This window comes from Barbus barbus (assembly GCF_936440315.1).
Source record: "Barbus barbus genome assembly, chromosome: 37".
NCBI classification, from domain to species: Eukaryota; Metazoa; Chordata; class Actinopteri; order Cypriniformes; family Cyprinidae; genus Barbus; species Barbus barbus.
In genome coordinates this window covers 13,111,630-13,132,492 of record NC_136715.1, presented here as the reverse complement: position 1 = coordinate 13,132,492, position 20,863 = coordinate 13,111,630, and the positions used below count along the sequence as shown (strand labels likewise).

The 20,863-nt window shown below is 36.4% G+C and overlaps 1 protein-coding gene across 1 annotated transcript in view; it reads right to left on the bottom strand.

Annotated features, from left to right (window-relative positions):
* Positions 1-76: 76 nt before the first annotated feature.
* LOC306857137 (segment polarity protein dishevelled homolog DVL-1-like) overlaps positions 77-20,863 on the bottom strand; it is a gene marked incomplete at its 3' end in the record, with an annotated part of 34,166 nt that continues 13,379 nt past the window's right edge. The window contains exons 4-15 of the mRNA XM_079396863.1: positions 17,817-17,929; positions 13,631-13,769; positions 13,371-13,464; positions 12,958-13,027; positions 12,737-12,876; positions 7,118-7,194; positions 6,964-7,031; positions 6,769-6,846; positions 6,554-6,688; positions 6,207-6,374; positions 5,535-5,753; positions 77-576 (exon numbers count right to left, since the gene is read on the bottom strand). Of these exons, the coding sequence (XP_079252989.1) occupies positions 77-576; positions 5,535-5,753; positions 6,207-6,374; positions 6,554-6,688; positions 6,769-6,846; positions 6,964-7,031; positions 7,118-7,194; positions 12,737-12,876; positions 12,958-13,027; positions 13,371-13,464; positions 13,631-13,769; positions 17,817-17,929 (1,801 nt within the window). The remainder of the gene's footprint in view (positions 577-5,534; positions 5,754-6,206; positions 6,375-6,553; positions 6,689-6,768; positions 6,847-6,963; positions 7,032-7,117; positions 7,195-12,736; positions 12,877-12,957; positions 13,028-13,370; positions 13,465-13,630; positions 13,770-17,816; positions 17,930-20,863) is intronic.

Sequence of the window (20,863 nt, the reverse complement as noted above, 5' to 3'; positions counted from 1 at the left end):
GGTAAAAGTTGAGCATGTATTCATGGCACTCATCTTGTGAGATTTCACTGGACTTATTTATTATTTGTTCACCAGATTACATTATATCCACAAAAAACTCACAAGGGTTGCCCATGGCATGCTGGAAAGACTGGCGACTGGCGGTAAGTTCAGGTGGTATGGCCCCTATTTCCCTCACTGGAGGGGCCCCTGGGGGCCCGCAGCTCATAGCCCCCTTAGGGGTCAATCTGGCCAGGCTGTAGGGAGGAGGCAGGCCCGGGGGTCCGTAAGAGGAAGCGTGGCTCCGTTCGCTGAGCGCACAAGAGGTGTGGCCGTACTTGGAAAAGGGAGCGTGGCTATAGGAGAACGACGTGCGACTGTGTTGGGACGGGACGCGGGAATGAGTGTAGCTGTGAGATGAGAGAGTATGGCTCCGGTGGCTCAACTGGCTGGCTGAACGCTCAACCCGCCTCCCACCTACTCGCTTGCCTGAATCTGATTCGCTGCCGCCGCTGCCTGCTGATTTGCAGTCCTTGTCCCTCGGCACAGGCCCCTGGCTCCTCCCAGCGCTAGGATTGGAACTACTGCTTCGACTTCCTGAAAAATAAACAGATTTATATGGTTATATGGAGAACAAGCAGTGATACTGCAAAACAATAAATCAACCAAATGTATTTTATTCTTCAGTCTTTACATGACAACAGTTTTCAAGGTTAACCTCTGCACAGTGACAAAGAAAATAAAAATTGTGGTTGTGGACAGCAGTAAACTCAGTATTGCAGTTTAAGTTCTGTCACAGCAGAATCTAGCTTTATCTTTGAAAACCATAAACAACACAGTGCAAAATAAACTAAAATGAAATCTGTAATAATAAGGGTTTACTTGCTGTAAAAAAGTAATGAACAATGTAATTACTGATTTTTCATATTGTAGGGCATATGCAGCTATTGTTGATATCAAAAAATGATACTGTTTGATTTGAACAATTTTGATACTGATGACAAATGTAATATCTGGATCTTTACGCAAAACGAATCAGTCCTTTGGTATCTAAAGTAACAGCTCATGAGTTTGCAGTTAATGATGATCTGGCATTCACAGAAACACTCCATCCCTCCCTAACTCTATAATGACAAATCTTCTGCATTTCTTGCTCTTCATTCCGTCATGCCACGATCCAAGAGAATGATTAAAATCTGATGAAACATTATGGCAATTAAAGAGCTGATGAAATACATCTATCAGATGTGCAATTAAAACTGGATGACATGAAGTCAAATGACAATGCAAATGAGATCATGAGGTGCTCCATCCTGAATTTAAAACACTGTCAAACTTCAAAAAAAAAGCCACATCATTTCACTCTTACATAACAGACATGGCAAAGCTTTACATACACATACACTGATATTGTCATGTGTATTCCCAGACTAGTGTGAGCATCCCGTTTGACATGCTGAGAAATACAGAGACAAGAGGCGAGGCAGCAGAACAAATCCAGCAACAGAAATACCCCAGTCATGGAGGGAGACATGACTGTAAGAGAGAGAAAGAGAGAGAGAGAGAGAGAGAGAGAGACGGAGGCTGCCTTACCGGACACCCCAGGGTTGGGACTATCTCCTCCATCAGTCTGCCATTGCACAGCAGAAATGAACAGGAAACAACACAGTTAAGGTGTCTGTCTATCTTAACACCAGAAGCTCTATCAAGTACAAATCATCCTCACAGCCTAAGTGCATTACTGTAATCTGCTCAGTAAAAATAAAATCTTATATGTGCTCATATAAGATATTTATTTGCATGTTGTGATGATATGTTAGAATTTACAGTAATATAGGGATATCTAGGGTGGTCAGAACGCCAACATTCAGTTGTCGATACCATGTATGTTACTGAACAAAGTGCTTTAGTTATTAAAGTTGCATAATGAAAGATATATATATATATATATATATATATATATATATATATATATATATATATATATATATATATATATATATATATATATATATAAAATTGTCTTCAATTTTATATATATGAGACCTGGACCACAAAACCAGTCATAATTGTCAATTTTTTTTTTATTGAAATTTATACATCATCTGAAAAATCTAAATACTGAGAAATTTGCCTTTAATGTTGTCCAAATTAAGTTCTTAGCAATGCATAATACTAATCAAAAATTAAGTTTTAATATATTTACGGTAGGAAATTTACAAAATATCTTCATGGAACATGATCTTTACATAATATCCTAATGATTTTTGGCATAAAAGAAAAAACAATAATTTTGACCCATGCAGTGTATTTTTGGCTATTGCTACAAATATACCCCAGCGACTTAAGACTGGTTTTGTGGTCTAGGGTCACATACATACAGGTGCATCTCAAAAAATTAGAATATTGTGAAAAAGTTAATTTTTTCATGTAACTTATTTGAAAAAGTGAAACTTTCATATATGTTAGATTCATTACATGTAAAGTAAAACATTTCAAAAGTTTTGTTTTAATTTTGATGATTAGAGCTTACAGCTAATGAAAGTCAAAAATCCAGTATCTCAAAATATTAGAATCAAAAAGATCAATCAAAAAAAGGATTAGCAAAACAGAAAAGTTCAAGTTCTTTAAAGTATGTTAATTTATGCACTCAGTACTTGGTCGGGGCTCCTTTAGCACAAACTCCAGCATCAGTGAGGAATGGCATGGAAGCGATCAGTCTGTGGCACTGCTGCGGCACTATTGAACCTTCAGCTCATCTGGATTGTTGGATTGACTGTTTCTCAGCTTTCTCTTGAAAATATACCATAGATTCCATATGGGGTTCAGGTCAGGCATGTTGGTTGGCCAATCAAGCACAATAATATCATGGTCAGCAAAGCACTTGGAAGTGGCTTTGTCACTGTGGGCAGGTGCTAAAGTCCTGCTGGAAAAGGAAATCAGCATCTCCATAAAGCTTGTCAGATGGAAGAATAAAGTGCTCCAAAATCTCCTGGTAGATGGCCGCATTGACTTTGGACTTGATCAAACACAATGGACCAACACCAGCAGACGTCACGACACCCCAAATCATCACTGACTTCGGAAACTTAACACTGGACTTCAAGCAGCTTGGGTTCTGTTCTCTCCAGTCTTCCTGCAGACTCCAGACCTTGATTTCCAAATGAAATCCAAAATATACTTTTATCTGAAAAGAGGACTTTGGACCACTGAGCAACAGTCCAGTTCTTTTTCTCTTTAGCCCAGGTAAGATGCTTCTGACGATGTTTCTGTTTCAGAATTGAAACAGAGCCCTTTTCCTGAAGATGTCGGAGCGTGGTGACTCTTGATGCACTGACTCCAGCTTCAGTTCACTCCTTTTGAAGCTCTCACAAGTGTTTGAATCGGCTTTGCTTGACAGTATTCTCAAGCTTGCGGTCATCCCTGTTGCTTGTGCACCTTTTCCTACTCAATTTCTTCCTTCCGGTCAACTTTGCATTTAATATGCTTTGATACAGCACTCTGTGAAGAGCCACAGCTTTCAGTAATGACCCTCTGTGACTTACCCTCTTTGTGGAGGGTGTCAATGTTCATCTTCTGGATCACTGTCAACTCAGCCGTCTTCCCTATTATTGTGGTTTCAAAGAACGAGAGATACCTGGAATTTATACTGTAGGGATGGTCATTTATTGAAACTCAAATGTAAATATTATAATATTTTGATACTGATTTTTGACTTTCATGAGCTGTAAACTTTAATCATCAAAATAAAATAAAAAACTTTTGAAATGTTTTATTTTACATGTAATGAATCTAAAATAAATGAAAGTTTCACTTTTTGAAATAAGTTACAAGAAAAAATTAACATTGATATTCAAATTTTTTGAGATGCACCTGTGTTTGTGTGTGTGTGTATATATATAAAGAGTTCAGATGCAAAAGCCTCTAAGTGCCATCTGAAATTTTCTTCTAAAATTAGCATTTTTATCAGGCTCCTATATTTATGTTAGAGTAAAATTATTGAACCTAAAGATAGGAGCCTGATAAGAATGGTCATTTTTAGAAAAAAAATTCAGATGGCACTTAGAGGCTTTTGAATCTGAATTCTTCTATATATATATATATATATATATATATATATATATATATATATATATATATATATATATATATTAAATAATTAAATAATCAATTAAATAATTGTTCAAGTAATCAGTCAGTAATAAAGTAAAGATCAAAAATAAATTCAAAGAGGTCAGTATTTATTTTTTTTTTATTCATGTCAGTATTGTTGTTTGATTAATATCTTATATATATATATTTTATACTGAATGGAATCAGTGTATTGAATATACTTTTGACATCCCATCAACACTACTGTTCAAAAGTTAGGGGTCAGTGAGTTTTTTTTTTGTTTTTTTGAGAAATTGACTGTAATTCAGTAAGGATGCATTCAAATGGTCAAAATGACACTGAAGACATTTCTAATATCACAAAAGATTTTAATTTAAATTTTAAATGCTGTTTTTTCATAACTTTCTGTTCATCAAAAAATACTGAATAAAATGTATCACAGATTCAACAAAAATATTACTGTAAAAAAAACATGTTTTTTGAGCACCAAATCAACATAATAGAATGATTTCTGAAGGATCATGTGAAAATTCAGCTTTTCCATCACAGTAATAAATTACATTTTGTGTTGTATGCTTTGTACTGTTTTAATGTGTTTTAAATGCAGCCTTGGTGAGCATAACAGGCTTCTATCAAAACATTTTTTCAAAATCTTACCCCAAACTTATGCACGGTAGTATATAGATAGTATACAAAATGCATGTAATATTTAAAATGTATTTCCACACAGCCAAGCATCTGCCCTAGTTTTACTTTCTTTGACTGCTATCCATGTGCTTCAAACTTCACAACACAACTAAACCATCACTCAGGAGATGGCAGATCACTCCAACTGCTCTCTACAGGCAACTCACAAACATATACACAACAGGCTGCTGAGTTTCCTTCCTGACATCCTCACTGAGCTAGTGCATGGCATGTGTGAAATGAGCAACAGGTTATGCATTAATGTGAAGCAGTGGATTGAGATGGATGTATGTTGAGCTATGTATCAGCGTTGAAGGCAAAAAGCACTAGAGAATGAGAGGAATGCAAGCACTGCAGGTGAAATCATGACAAGAGCTGAAATCAATTCTTAAATTGTTGAGGACAATAAACTGAGAGATGCCTGAAAGGTTTTAAACTTATAACCTTAAAAGAACCCACAAAATACTACAACTGGGATGGATATAGCAGTTTATAAATAATATAAGTCATGCCTGAAATTCATATTAAGAATGTGCAAAGCTATATAATTTCATAACTACTGCATTCAAAAACTAGATAAAGTGCAAGCAAATGCACTTTACTTCCCTGTACCACAATACTGGCTAATTTATACATTTAAAACTATTTCTACATTATCTAACTATTAGATCTTATTTTTTCAGATTTGAAATAGGCTGATATTCATTTCGGAAACTCTTACTGTGATGTCTTAAGTGATGGATTTCTGTACTCACCCCCACTGTGATGACTTCCTGCGCTGCCACTGTGGAAACTGTGGCAGGGCTCGGAATATCCTGGGGGGAAACCAGAGGGTGGTGTGGAGAAGGGTGGGTAGGGGAAGGGCAGGCCGCCCATGGGCCACGGGTTAGTGGATGGAGGGGGGAGAGGGGCTAATGTGTCCTGCTCTGAATCAGCACCACTTGATCCCTCATTCAAGTTTAGTGTAGCCATATCTAAGAAGAAAGAAGGAATTATTTAAGAGGTTAAATGTACCTTTTAAATGGATTGGTATAAAACTTAAAGGAATAGTTCAGCCGAAAATTACATTTGGCTGAAAATATACTCTCTCTTAGGCCATCCAAAATGCAGATAAATGCAGTTTGGATCCTAAGGAATAAATGGTGCTAAGCTAAACGCTAGCATAGTGGCGCCACGCACTAGAGCGATTAAGTGCACGCACTGAGACGGGAGAGGTACTTATCAACTCGTCTAAGTTGAGGGAAGAACATATTGGAATATGGAAAAATGGTGGCGTTTTCCTTTAATGCTAAATTTCTCCAAATCTGTTCCAATAAGGAAACAAACTCCTCTACATCTTGGAACGGCCTGAGGGTGAATAAATTGTCACCTAATTTTCATGTTTGGGTGAACTATTCCTTTAAAGGAAATGTAGAGATGTGCTATACTTTGGCAGAGATCTCCAAATGTGTAGTAGCACTGTTCAGAGAAGGTGATCTTGTTGACAGTGTGTCGGAGATAGCCATGTTTCAGTAGGCTGCTGGCATATTTCCTGGCATCCCGTCGGTCTTTGAATCCCTCGACTCGTGAGTAGAGCCAGTCTACTACATCACCTCCTGTAACATATGAGATCCAGACAGATTACAAATAAAAACCTATACACCAGGGATATTTTAGTTATCTAATACCATAAAAAAACATTTATTATACCATGAAAAAATATCACCATAAAAATATTTCTGTTAACTGAAATTAAGTAAAATATATTAAAAACTCAAACTCAAAGAGAGCTCACCTATAATAGCATTAGCTATAGTAATCTTCAGCCACATTCTGTCCCTTATTTCTAGTCCTGAGTCTGGGAGCTGCATCACCTTTACAATAGTGGCCATGTCCGTCTTTCCCACTGTAAGAGGGAGATCGTCAAACTCTGTGAAAGACAACAAGATGATTAACATTACGCTTTGCAAAAAGAAGATGTGGTGATCTGTCAGAAAGAAAAGACTGTACCATTTTTTGGGTAATTTCCTGTAAGTGCAGTAGTGTGGGAAATCCATGCTGCCGGGTCAATGGGTCTAACTGGTTCAGCTTTGGAAAAGAAAAAAAAAGCAGTAAAGTGCAAGTCCGAGAAGATGGATAAGTATATCTGTGTCTGGCTTTTGTGTATCTGAAAGAAATGGAAACCAAGTATTTGTGTATACTGACCTCTGGGTATTGTAAAGTAACTACGAGGGGAAGGGTCCCAGCATTTAGCAACAGTGAGACTGATGGGCCTACAGAGGACAAGTACAATAGTTAGTTGAAACACATTTACATCTAACTGAGACAATTCAGACATCTTTCTCCTGTTCATTCTTACCCATTCTTTGAGACAATCTCTCTGAGGATCCTGACTGCATCATCATTGCTCATGTTTTCAAAGTTTACTTCATTCACCTGCAAGTCAAAATATGGCATAAATATACGGTACCATTTTGAATATTCACAATTATTTATAATATATTTTGAATTATTATAGGACACAACCAAATTTCCAAGGGAGCCTGAGTAAGACTTTAAACCATTAACTTTATTGTAATTCTTTAATATATATATATATATATATATATATATATATATATATATATATATATATATAAAAGTGTGATTTGTTATTCTTGTAAATATCTTGTAAATTAATAAAATCATAAAAGGCCATGGGTATTTTTTATAATGAATATACATTTTCTTCTAATTATGCCAAGCCCTATAATATTTTACTGAGATGAAATTGTAGGTAAAACATTTTTTTAAATATACAAATATGAAGGGCTTTGAATATTGTTTTGGACTTTGTGGGCTTTAGATTCAAAAAGGCTGATAATGAGGTTGAGGTAAGTTTCAAATTTAAACTGTATGTTTCAATTAATCGATTCAAAACTGATGTCATCCCTCTATGTCCCATGTGTAAACCATGCCTTATTTATATTAACTTAAAGACATTCACTTTAAAAGTAACCTTGTTTTTACATTAAACATTTTGAATCTATTTGGCAACAACTGGCTGAAAAGTTAACCCTTTTAAATCATTTCAGAGTTTGGCTACAGTCATGGTCAGAATTATTGGCACCCTTGGTAACTATGATCAAAGAAGAATATAAACCTGCATTATTAACCCTTTTGATCTTTTATTTTAAAAATAAAATCACAAAAATCTAACCTTTCATTGAACTAAAAACAATTGAAAATGGGGGAAAATCTCATTATGAAATAAATGCTTTTTCTCAAATACACGTTGGACACAATTATTGGTACCCCTAGAAATTCTTATGAGTAAAATGTCTCTGAAGTATATTCCCATTCATATTCACAATTTCGAGCACTCCAGGGTGATTATGAACATGAAATTATCCAGCCATGGCTTCCTGTTTCCCAGAAATATAAATAGGAAGGAAAACAAAACCCAAATTCCCTTAATCATCCATCACAATGAGAAAAACCAAAGAATATATTTCTGATGTGCAGCAAAAGAAAACGGAAATATTAATAATTTACAATCAACAGAAAATGTTACGAAACTGCCTGGAAGAGGACTTGTGTCTATATTGTCCTAATGCATGATGAGAAGGAGAGTTTGAGTGGCTAAAGACTCTCCAAGGACCACAGCAGGAGAATTGCAGAAAATAGTTGAGTCTCGGGGTCAGAAAACCTTAAAAAAAATTGTCAAACAGCACATACTTCACCACATTTTGCCTGGGAGGGTTTCAAGAAAAATTCTCCTAGCTCATCCAAAAACAAACTCCAGCATATTCAGTTATCAGACACGACTAGAACTTCAAATGGGACTGGCTTCTATGGTCAGATGAAACTAAAAAATTTGCTTTTTAACAGCAAACACTCCAATGGGTTTGGTGAACACAGGGATAATAAGTAACCCATGTGTACAATGAAGGTCCTGGACATCTTGTTTAGACACATGGCATCATGGATTCTATCAAATACCAACAGATAAAAAATGAACAAGTGAATGACTCTGTTAGAAATCTTATAATGGGCCATGTTTGGATCTTCCAACCGGACAATAATCCAAACACAAACCTCAAAAGCAACACAAAAATGGGTCACTGAGCACAAAACCAAGCTTCTGCTGGCCATTCCAGTTCTCTGACCTGAATCCTGTAGAAAATGAGTGAGGTGAACTGAAGAGAAGAAGCACCGTCATGGAGCTGTGAATCTGAAAGATCTGGAGAGATTCTGGATGAAGGAATGGTCTTTGATCTCTTGTCAGGTGTTCTCTAACCTCATCAGGCATTATAGGAGAACATTTAGAGCTGTTAAACTGGCAAATGGAGGTTTCAAAAAGTACTGGGAAAAAAAGGGGTGCCGTTAATTGTGGCCAGTGTGTATTAGAGAAAAACATTTATTTCATAATGATATTTCCTCCCATATTAAATTCTTATTCTCCAATGAAAGGTTAGATTTTTGTAAATTTTTTAAATAAAAGATCAAAAGGATTAACAATGTAGATTAATTTTCACAGCCTTCTTTGATCTTATTTACCAAGGGTGCCAATAATTCTGACCACGACTGTATATAGTATAAATAAACTCAGATGCTCAGCACAAGCCAACTGGGACCTTCTACGTTCCTGTATATAAAACAGCAAAAAATTGTATTTAACTGATCTAATAATAATCATATCTTAAGGCAGGGGCCATCAAACTTGTTCCTGGAGGGCCGGTGTCCTGCAGAGTTTAGCTCCAACCCTAATCAAACACACCTGAACCAGCTAATCAAGGTCTAGTCTTGCGTAGCCAGACCTTCAGACTGACGGCTGAAGGTCTGGAATAGATGGCCGCTTTCATTGGCCAAGGCCCACCCATGAGGCCATTTTAGGCACGTTTATTCTTTAAAAGATTGTGATCTCGATCCAAACACACGCAATCTTATTCCTAAATAATGATTCCGCTATGTCAATTAAACCTTTGAAATCACAATCGCATCAGAATATTTAAACCTGCTTTCACGCATCTTCTGATACAGAGAGAGCAGTGCTCATCATTTGCTTTATGTTTGACATATCCTACAGCATCACAAACAGTATACTTACACAGTAGACTACATTTCTGTGTTGCAAACATTAAATAATAACGAAAGTATTGGGATGAAAGTTTTTAATCCGGATATAACTTAGACTCAAATTTGTGGCAGTCACGATCAAAACGAGTAATTAACCTTTGGAACTAATGATACGCTTCAAAAAAAAAAAAAAAGTTACATTACGCCAGTAGGTGGCAAACAGTGACTGTTAAATGTATTTGATGCCTGAATCGTTCAAGAGATTCGTTCAAAAACGACGAAACCAGTCTTTTTTTTCAAATGATTTTTTACATAGCTTAATTCATTCATTTAAATTAATACGTATTTTTAAATAGATTCATTTATAACATTTTAGACATTTATAAATAGTCTCATTTATAAAAAATATTTATATATGTATATTAAATGCAACATTTAGATAGTGTTTGGTTGTCTAATGTTTGTTTTCAGAATCGTGGGAGAATCGTGGCATTTAAATACATAGACTAAGATATCTGGCATCTAACTAAAACCATTTTAGTACTGTTTATAGCCTATATGTTATGTATGTTTATGAACTACACTCACCGGCCACTTTATTAGGTACATCTGTTAAATTGCTTGGTAACACAAATTGCTAATCAGCCAATCACATGGCAGCAACTCAATGCATTTAGGCATCTAGACGTGGTGAAGATGACTTGCTGAAGTTCAAACCAAGCATCAGAATGGGGAAGAAAGGGGATTTAAGTGACTTTAAACGTGGAATGGTTGTTGGTGCCAGACGGGCTGGTCTGAGTATTTCAAAAACTGCTGATCTACTGGGATTTTCACGCACAACCATCTCTAGAGTTTACAGAGAATGGTCCAAAAAAAGTTGATGTCAGAATGGTCCAAAAAAAGTTGATGTCAGAGGTCACAGGAAAATGGGCAGACTGGTTAGAGATGATAGAAAGGCTCAAATAACTCAAATAACCACTCGTTATAACCAAGGTATGCAGAATACCATCTCTGAATGCACAACACGTCGAGCCCTGAAGCAGATAGGCTACAGCAGCAGAAGACCACACCAGGTGCTGCTCCTGTCAGCTACGAACAGGAAACGGAGGCTACAACCTACACAGGCTCACCAAAATTGGACAATAGAAGATTGGAAAAATGTTGCCTGATCTGATGAGTCTCGATTTCTGCTGCGACATTCAGATGGTAGGGTCAGAATTTGGCGTAAAGAACATGAAAGCATGTTCAGGCTGCTGGTGGTGGTGTAATGGTGTGGGGGATATTTTCTTGGCACACTTTGAGCCCCTTAGTAACAATTGAGCATCGTTTAAACGCCACAGCCTACCTGAGTATTGTTGCTTACCATGCCCATCCCTTTATGACTACAGTGTACCCATCTTCTGATGTCTACTTCCAGCAGGATAATGCACCATGTCACAAAGCTCAAATCATCTCAGACTGGTTTCTTGAACATGACAATGAGTTCACTTTACTCAAATGGCCTCCACAGTCACCAGATCTCAATCCATTAGAGCACCTTTGGGATGTGCTGGAACGGGAGATTTGCATCATGGATGTGCAGCCGAAAAATCTGCAGCAACTGTGTGATGCTATAATGTCAGTATGGACCAAAATCTCTGAGGAATCTTTCCAAGACCTTGTTGAATCTATGCAACGAAGAATTAAGGCAGTTCTGAAGGCAAAAGGGGGTCCAACAACCCGGTACTAGCAAGGTGTACCTAATAAAGTGGCCAGTGAGTGTATGTATGTATTATAGTTCTGCACCCCCAACCCCCTTCTTTTGGTTCGTTCTGCGATCCATGGTGGGCGTGACGTCTGAGGCTGAGACTAATCAAGGTCTTGCTTGGTATACTTGAAACTTCAAGGCAGGTGTGTTGAGGCAAGTTGGAGCTAAACTCTGCGGGACACCAGCCCTCCAGGACCAAATGTGGTGACCCCTGTCTTAAGGTAATGTTCCTAATATCAGCATTCTACACTGTGCCATGCCGGTATAAAGCTGCAGTCTAATCCATAACTATTACTGTAATCTGCTGCTCAACAGGGATCAGCAGCTGCTGCAGGCATTGAAGGCTGCATCTGTATCTACAGACAATCACTAAAGCCACAAAGCACAGAGCCAGAGGCAAAATTTCATCCCTAAAAACTAATGTAAATACAAGCTGTATATCCCTGCAGTGTATAATCACTTTAACACACCACAGTATCTTCCACCAGCAGAGCCAAGCCATTGCATTATACTAATCTGCTTTTTGAACAAGGAGTAAAAAAAACTGAGCTATTAGGTGTTTTTACAGAGACAGCACACCCAAAAATGAACATTTTGTCTCATTTACTCACAATCATGTCATTCAAAAGAAGATATTTTGAAGAATGTTGGTAAGCAAGTAGTTTTGGTTTCCATTGACTTAAATTGCATGGTGAAAAATAAAATGGAAGTCAGTGGGAACTGAAACTGTATGGTTAACAACTTTCTTCAAAACATTATTTCATGATTCACAGAAGAAAGCAAGTCATAAATGTTTGGAACTACATGAGAGTGAGTAAATAATGACAGAATTTTCATTTTGGGGTGCATTTTCCTTGTAATGCATTTTTATTTATTATTTTGTTAAACTATAATGTAGTAAAATAATTAAATGTAATTTGTAATTTAGTTTTTCATGATTATTTTACACTGTTTCTGAACCCTTTGCTATGAAATAAGAGGGAGAACTTTTCTGTGGTTTTTACTCATTTAGTATTTAATTGCCCATCCTTTGACAAAAGCCTCTTTGCATTGTCAGATTTACAAAAACTATACAAAAATCTGGTGCTGAAATCTTTTTTTAAATTAGACTGAATTTATCACAAACAGAAGTAACCATTCCCAAGAAGTTTCATTCCGGACACTACAACCTACCTGTAGCAGCATGTCGCCTGGCTCTATCCTCCCATCTGCTGCCACCGCACCTCCCTTCATAATAGAGCCGATATAGATGCCACCATCTCCTCTGTCGTTACTTTGGCCCACTATACTGATGCCGAGAAAGTTATATTTCTCTGTGCGAATGAAAAAGAACATGTAAGTGATGAATTTGTGATGTACTGTGTGTGTTCATGTACAAGGCAAGCTGATCTTACCCATATTAAGGGTAACTGTGATAATGTTGAGGCTCATGGTTGAATCTGTGATACTGCTGAATGAAGATGACTGTGGAAATAAAACCAGAGGATATCCGAGATCCTTAGAAGTCACATACAACAAAAATATCACACACATACATGTTTACTTAAAATGGGCACATTCCACAGACTTATATTGTTTATATGTACAGCCAGTTATAAATGTTGTAATTCGCAACCTAAACGTGACAGAAAACATTTTGCATTTTCTTCTAAAAAACTTTATTTACTGAATTTTTATATAGATTTTTTTTTACATATGAGAACATGTTCAAAAGGATGTTTTTTGGGGGTTTAGCTTTTTTCTGGGTACAAATTCATCCCCAAAATATGGGTAAGTAGGTGCACACACACACACACACATGTCTAACCTTGTCGATTTTTGCCACTTTGTGTCGCCGGCGCCTGCGCTTATGTCTCTTCATTAACTGAAAAGAAGAGCTCTGCTCTGTGGAACTGCTCAGCCTGAGAGAGACAAATAGAGGAGAGAAGAATAGACTGATTATTGAACATATAATTGTGCTCCATGAGCCAAGACTAAATAATAATTCAGTTACAAGTCTGGCACACAGGAAAAATTATATACATAAAATGTCAAAACGTTTATGCTTTTAATCATTCCAAACCAAACCTGCTAGCATTCTGATCCTCCTCGCTGTCAATGAAGGAGCTTGACTCCAGCTCACTGCTCATCATAGAGCCGCTGTCACAGGCCATGGCCGTGTCCCTCACCACCCGCTCTGCTTTAGAGTGACCGTTCACACGTGGGACTGAGAACAACGAGCAGATACACAGTGAGGCATGTCAAGGCCTTGTTGAAAAAACAAAATACCAACAAAGAGGTCCAAATACGTGGATATATTCATGGCTTGATCAAACCGAGCGACAAACTTTAAAAGAAGAAAACATACACTCCCGTGGGCGTGGCTCAGCCTCAGGATGGCATCTGATTGGCTGGAAGGCTCTGGTGAGGCGGCGGCATCCCAGTGAGCTGGGCTTCCTATATTCCCTCTGGTGGAACCCGAAACACTCCAGGAGAGTTGGGTGGCCACCACTTCTTTCAACGGGCTGATATCGCTCTCTCATAATGTCTATGATATGCTCACTCACATGCCAGTCTTCTGATTTTACTTGATTTATTTGCAGTCGCTAGTAAATTGGTAAGTTTGGTTAAAAAAAAGACAGGCAGAAGAACACAAGATATGTAGTGAACTACACAACAAACGGAGAATAAAATAAATATGTAATTGATATTATGTATTTTATTTAGGATGGAAAGCAAACTAACTACAAAAGATGGTGATATAGCTTAATCCATCTAGACATAGAGAAGCATGTTTGACTTCCAGCAATGAAATGATAAAGTACTCAATATATCACCACTATTTTGTGAGCAGCCTATTTAGCCTGAAGATATATCACGTTTAGAGGGATAATGCATAAAGATATATAAGGTTATGCATAAAGATATATACGGTTAATCTACTGAAAATTAGTTCTTCACTTGCTTGTTAAAATTGTAGATCACTTAAGTTATTTTAGTCTTATAAAATGTAAAAATCAAACAAACAATCAAATGGGGGTAAAATAAGATTAAAAAAATAATATACTAACACTTTTAAAACTGCTTTTTAAAGCTATTTGTAATGGTTTTTAAATATTGAAAAATATTGTACAAAATAGTGATTAAGAAAATTACCTCATTATATATCTATCATTCTGTAGATATTGTTTTTTTTTCTGTCATAATCTATAACCTTTTCACTTGATCTACCCAAAATACATGCCAATTACAAAAGTATTCCTGATAAATTAACAATATAGAAACACTACAAACCATTTGAATTGAAAACCTGAATAGCCTACTGTTTATTTGAAATAAAATATGTAAAATGCCTTACCGACAGAAGAGCGGCTCTCCACCGGAGCACACAAATACTACTAACACAGACAGAACTCCCGCGGGAGCGCGCAATATGAATTTATTACCCGCCTCTTCTGTTCGCGCGCTGCCATTCATGAACAGCAGCACTTGGGAATGTGCGCGCGACTGTTTCGATTTTTGCGTCAGATGCTGGAGAGTGAGACCATGTGCAATTATAATTTACGAGCAATATATGACCACGACGAGATATCTGGTGGCATTTTCTTGAATATTGGTAGGCAAGATGGTTTTGTACCCTTCCAAATTCATTCTGCTACTGTCATCATACATTAAGTCATCAGTAAAGTTGAGAGAGCCTGTTCCAGAGGCAGCCATGCATGCCCATGCCATGACACCACCTCCGCTATGCTTTACAGATGAGACTGTATGCTTGGGATCATTTGCAGTTCCCTTTTTTTCTCCACACTTTTGCTTTCCCATCACTTAGATAAAGGTTCATCTTTGTCTCATCGGTCCATAAACACAGTTCCAAAACTCTTCTGGCTCACCTTTGTGCTTTTTTGCAAACTCTAATCTTGCCTTTTTATTTTTGGTGCTGATCAGAGGTTTGCATCTTGTTGTGTAGCATCTGTAATTCTGTGTCAAAGTCTCCTGAGGACAGTAGATTGTCAGAGCATCACCCCAGCTTTCTGGAAGTTGTTAGAGATTTTACAGACACGTCTTTTAGGGTTCATTTTCACAGCTTTTATGATTTGTCTGTCATCAGCTACTGTTGTTTTCTCAGCCTATCAGGTCGTTGTTGGTTGCTGGTGTCTCTGGTGGTTTCTTGATTTCTCCGTGCCCTTTGTTTTTGTTTTTCTCACCTAATTTGCTCTAATTGACTTATTTTGCTCTAATTGAGGACCTATTTTCTTTTAGCATCCAAATTGCTTGCTTTTCTCACAAACTCAGCTCCCTCATCTTCATCCTGGTTTGTGTGTGAAGATTCAGAATGCAGAAGTAATGGATATAACTGATACGACACATTCCCTGCTTTTAATATCTGAAGAATTAATGCAACACGACAGAGCTGATCACTTAGAAAGACCTGTGAGGCAACTGTTCCAATACTTATGCTCACGTCAGATAGAGGGATGAAACTCTAAAAGTGCTGAACTTCTTAGCTGGTAAAACATCTATGTGTTAAATCACCCAATAATAAAATGTGACATTCTGTAGTTTTGTCTCATATTCATCTTTTAATCATATTTGTAAATGTGTTGACTCCACAGCCAACAGAGCAATTTTGACTTTACTGTTCCAATACTTTTGGAGGGCACTGTATATGTGTGTGTATATATATATATATATATATATATATATATATATATATATATATATATATATATATATATATATATATATATATATATATATATATATATATATATATATGACCCACCACAAAACGAGTCATAAGGGTCAATTTTTTTAAATTGAGATTTATACATCACCTGAAAGCTGAATAAATAAGTTTTCCATTGATGTATGGTTTTTGGGATATGATCATATTTGATCGAGATACAAATATTTGAAAATCTGCTTTGAGTGAGCAAAAAAAAATCTAAATATTGAGAAAATGTCCTTAACAATGCATATTACTAATAAAAAAAACAAGTTTTGATTTACAGAACATTACATATCTTCATCTTTACTTAATATCCTGATGATGTTTGGCATAAAATATTTTTTTTCTCATTTTCTCATGACCCATATGTATTGTTGGCTATTGTTACAAATATACCCATGTGACTTAGGACTGGTTTTGTGGTCCAGGGTCACTTATTTATTTTCGTAACAATACATTGTTAATTATTTGGATGTGTGTAAATTACAATGTAAATTACAAATATATAGCCTACATATATGCATGCATACATACATACAAAAATCCACATCCCTGCTTTGCATTTTGATGGAAAATCAAAAAAGGGGCACAACACAAAATACCATCTAGATGCCCAGAATCCTTAGCTTCTGCTGGGCTATTCCCAGAGGAAAAGTACATCTTGTATACCTAATATTTGTTTCTCCTTTCTGTCCTATTAATTGTGAAGTCAGTGTTGCACAGTCACCACTGACACTGTCTCCAGACTGGCCGCCTAATTAAGCCACGCTGATTAATGATCAGCAGGAACTAATGGGCCAACAGAGAGCGCCGTGCTGCCGTCACAAACACACAGATAAATTACTTTGAGAGGTCTGGGTGTGTTTGTGTGTGAGAAAGCATTTGTTTTGTTAGGGTGAGGACTATGTTGAATGGACGACAGGAAGGGTGTGTGATTCTGCTCTGTTAACGTCTGTTGTTGTAAATAAATGTAACATTTTTGTCATTGTACAGCCTACGGATGTGTTCATTACTTGAGCAGTTATTTACTGTGCTAACAATCAACGAAGGGAAAATCAAATACAGAACAAAGTAATAAAGTGTACAATGAGAGTGTATGTTAAATGTCATTTAAATGACAGATTGCTTTATTTGTATTGTTCTGTAATATTAATGTGAGAACATACTTAAAGATGATGTTGTTTCAGTCTGTCATGGCAAGTAATTAAGGATAAATTAAGACTTTCCTCTGAGATGATAAATGAGTGTAATACAAGTGAGTGCACACATAAAAATACAAAGATGAATACAGCAATATTCACAAAACAAACATACACAGAAAGAGATGACTTTTTGACCCTGGTTTGAAAAGAAAAATGTATTTTGCACACTAATGAGGCAAATATCCTACATAAGAGGGGGTAAAAAACATTTGGGATCAAGCCATGATTATATCACTTTTGTTCAAGAATGTAAAATGTGTGTGGTAAAAATAAATGGCATGTGCAGGAGGGATTTGGTCACATATGCTAAAATTACAGTATTTATTCTCAAAGCTGCACTCACATTCATCTCTCCTCCGTCTGGTCCTTTCTCGTTCCCGCTCTCGACGGTGGCGGAGAACAGTCTCGCTTCCAGTTTCTGTGTCCATCCCGTCTCGGCTGTTCACTGCATTAGCACTGCAGCAAGCACACAAACAGAAACATATGCAGCATGAGCTCTGAGTGACATGAGACACAATGCAACAACGGTTTTATCTGATACACACTGCTTAGGTGTATGTCACCTATGTAAGATATACATATGTTAGCAATGGAATGCAGACTATTTTAGCTTTTGTGAGAAGGGCAGAAAAGTGACAAGAGTGAGAAGGAGAGAGATAGTTTACTCTGTGAATAACGATTATGAAATATAGGGGGTGTTTCATCATGAAAGATCGGTTTCTGAATTACACCCCTGGGGCGTAACCCCGAGGTGAGAAATTTATTCCACCTTCAATAAGAAACATTACAAACCTCTCGACCAACCAGACAAAATATGGTACAGGTGCCCTATGAAGGACATGTATATAGGTCATAACCCCTGAATGTGATAAGCACTGAAACAGTGACACTGAAAAATAGACTAATGGTTGCTGAAAATTCTGCTTTGCCATTACAGCAATAAATTATATTTTATATAAATTACTATTAATGAACATTGAAATGAAAATAGAAAACAGTTGTTTAAAAAACTATAATGTTTCACAACATTAATGCTTTTACTGTATTTCTGGTCAAATAGATGCAGAACAACAACAACAAAAATTGACCCAAAACTTTTTATTACAGCATATTTATTCTAACCAAAAATGTGAGTTACACTGCATGAATGAAACAAATGTACAAGCAGTGAATCAGTCCACCAGTGTATGAAATTAAGGACATGCCATCATAAATTATGTAGAGTTTTTGCTTTGCTGTATATTTTAAAAATCAGCCACAAGAGGGCAGAAATATTACAGCAACAGCATAGTGATGTACTGTACATTCCCATCTGTATTGCTCAAATACAACTTCATAGCCACCAACCATTTTTACCATTGGATATCATTTGGCATTAATCACTAATCAAATTACATACCTTGATATTCTGCAAGGAATATAATCCACACAAATTAGTTTTGCACAAACTTGTTTTGCTTTCTTTCCTTATAAAAGGAACAGGATGCATAAATGTCTGACTGTTATAATAATAATTATAATAATGTTCCACACTGCAAAAAAAAAATAAGTTTTACAAAAAAAAAAAAAACTGTTAAGTGCAAGTCACCTTACCTACCATACACAGTAAAAAAAAACTGATTATATGTAATTTTACTGTAAATACTGTCTTTTGTTTTGCAAATACAAACTATGAATTACTGTATAAGTAATGAAAAATAGCAATTTAACAGGATATTTTGTACAAGCATCATACTTTAGGCTATAGCTCACAATAATTACTACATCAGTCCTGCCCTTGAAACATTTTTACTATTTCTGTTGTTTTAATGAATTCACAGCATCTTCTCTATTTATAGACATTCATACACTATAATTCAGGTGACCTATTCTATTTATAGTCCTTTTCATCTGTACAGAACTGTTCTCTTGCCTTCTGAACCCTTTTTTCACTTGCAAAATATAGTATTCTTTCCAGTTCTCGATGCTAACTATACTCTGCATAATAACAATAAAGAATAATTTAATCTAATCTAAAGGTCATAATCTATGAAAAATATGTCTCTCTCTGTCCTCCCCTCTGCACATTAAAATTTTGAACATTCATTTTTTTATTTGGTCATTCCATTGCATAACAGTGAATCAAATTCAAAAAGGTCCCTTCTGGGGTGTTCTGCTGTGGACAGATACACCATTCATTGTTTACCACAACTCCCTTCAACATTTGTGTCTCATGCTTTCTGGATGACTGAGCCCAGTGGGGGAGCAAGAGCCAAAGGGATCTGCTCTCTTTTTGCTGTTGATATTCCTACATCCACAATATAAACATGCGTGTGTGAGAGAGATTAATATGTAAATCAGGGATTCCCGACCGGGGGTAAAGATGAGATGTCAAAAAATTAACAAAATGAAAGGAGATTTTTAAGTCAAGCTTTATCCATTTTTTTTATTTATGTTCTGGAAATGTATGCAAAATGTGTGCATATTTCTTAGATATTTAAATTAACATTTCATTTCATGCAATTCGTAATGCAATCAATCAGCTGGCTAAGTATGGTGAAATCTATTAGTTCAATTTTTTAAGGGTCAGAGAGCTCTTGGATTTCATCAAAAATATCTTAATTTGTGTTCTGAAGATGGACGAAGGCCTTGCGGGTTTGGAACGACATGAGGGTGAGTAATTAATAAGAGAATTTTCATTTCTGTGCGAACTTTTCCTTCAAGCAAGAAAGCAAAAAGACAAAAAATGGCACACGTCCTTTAAAAATCAACCCTTTTCTGGTTTAATGTTGATGAAGCACTACTTGAGACTTATAGATGGGGGTTGTAGGGGTCCATAAGACAAATCATCTTGGGAAACAATGATGTACATGAATGATCAGAGTCTATGGGAGCGAAACATTTAGTTCATGTAAAAGAAGCGTGTATAAATGTGTGCAGGTGAAGGAAACACAGACTGTGCAGAATGTGTGAGAGGGAAGGAGTGTATAACTAATGCAAGTGTGCATGTGCATTTAGAGATAATCAGCACATCTGGTGCACACTATAAATGGACGTTTTCAGTGGTTAAGCATAAAACACAATGAGAGTATAAAATTAACAATTAAATAACTATTTCTGAAGAGAACACTAAACGTTTCACTTGACCAGGCCCACACAATTCAGTTATATAATACAATTATATCATAGCAATATCAAGAGGTCAGACCATTTTTCACATCACACTGCATGTAGAATTGATCCAAATGGAACAATTCGCCTTTTGTATCTCTTAACTATATAGCATAAGAGCAGGTCAATGAGTTTGATTGAGCAAGAGAATTAAAAGGAGGGAAGTCATGTTTATTTGCATATGTTCTAGCACCTGATTCACTAAAGAACATATGCAAATCAGGTAATTGTGCAATCATG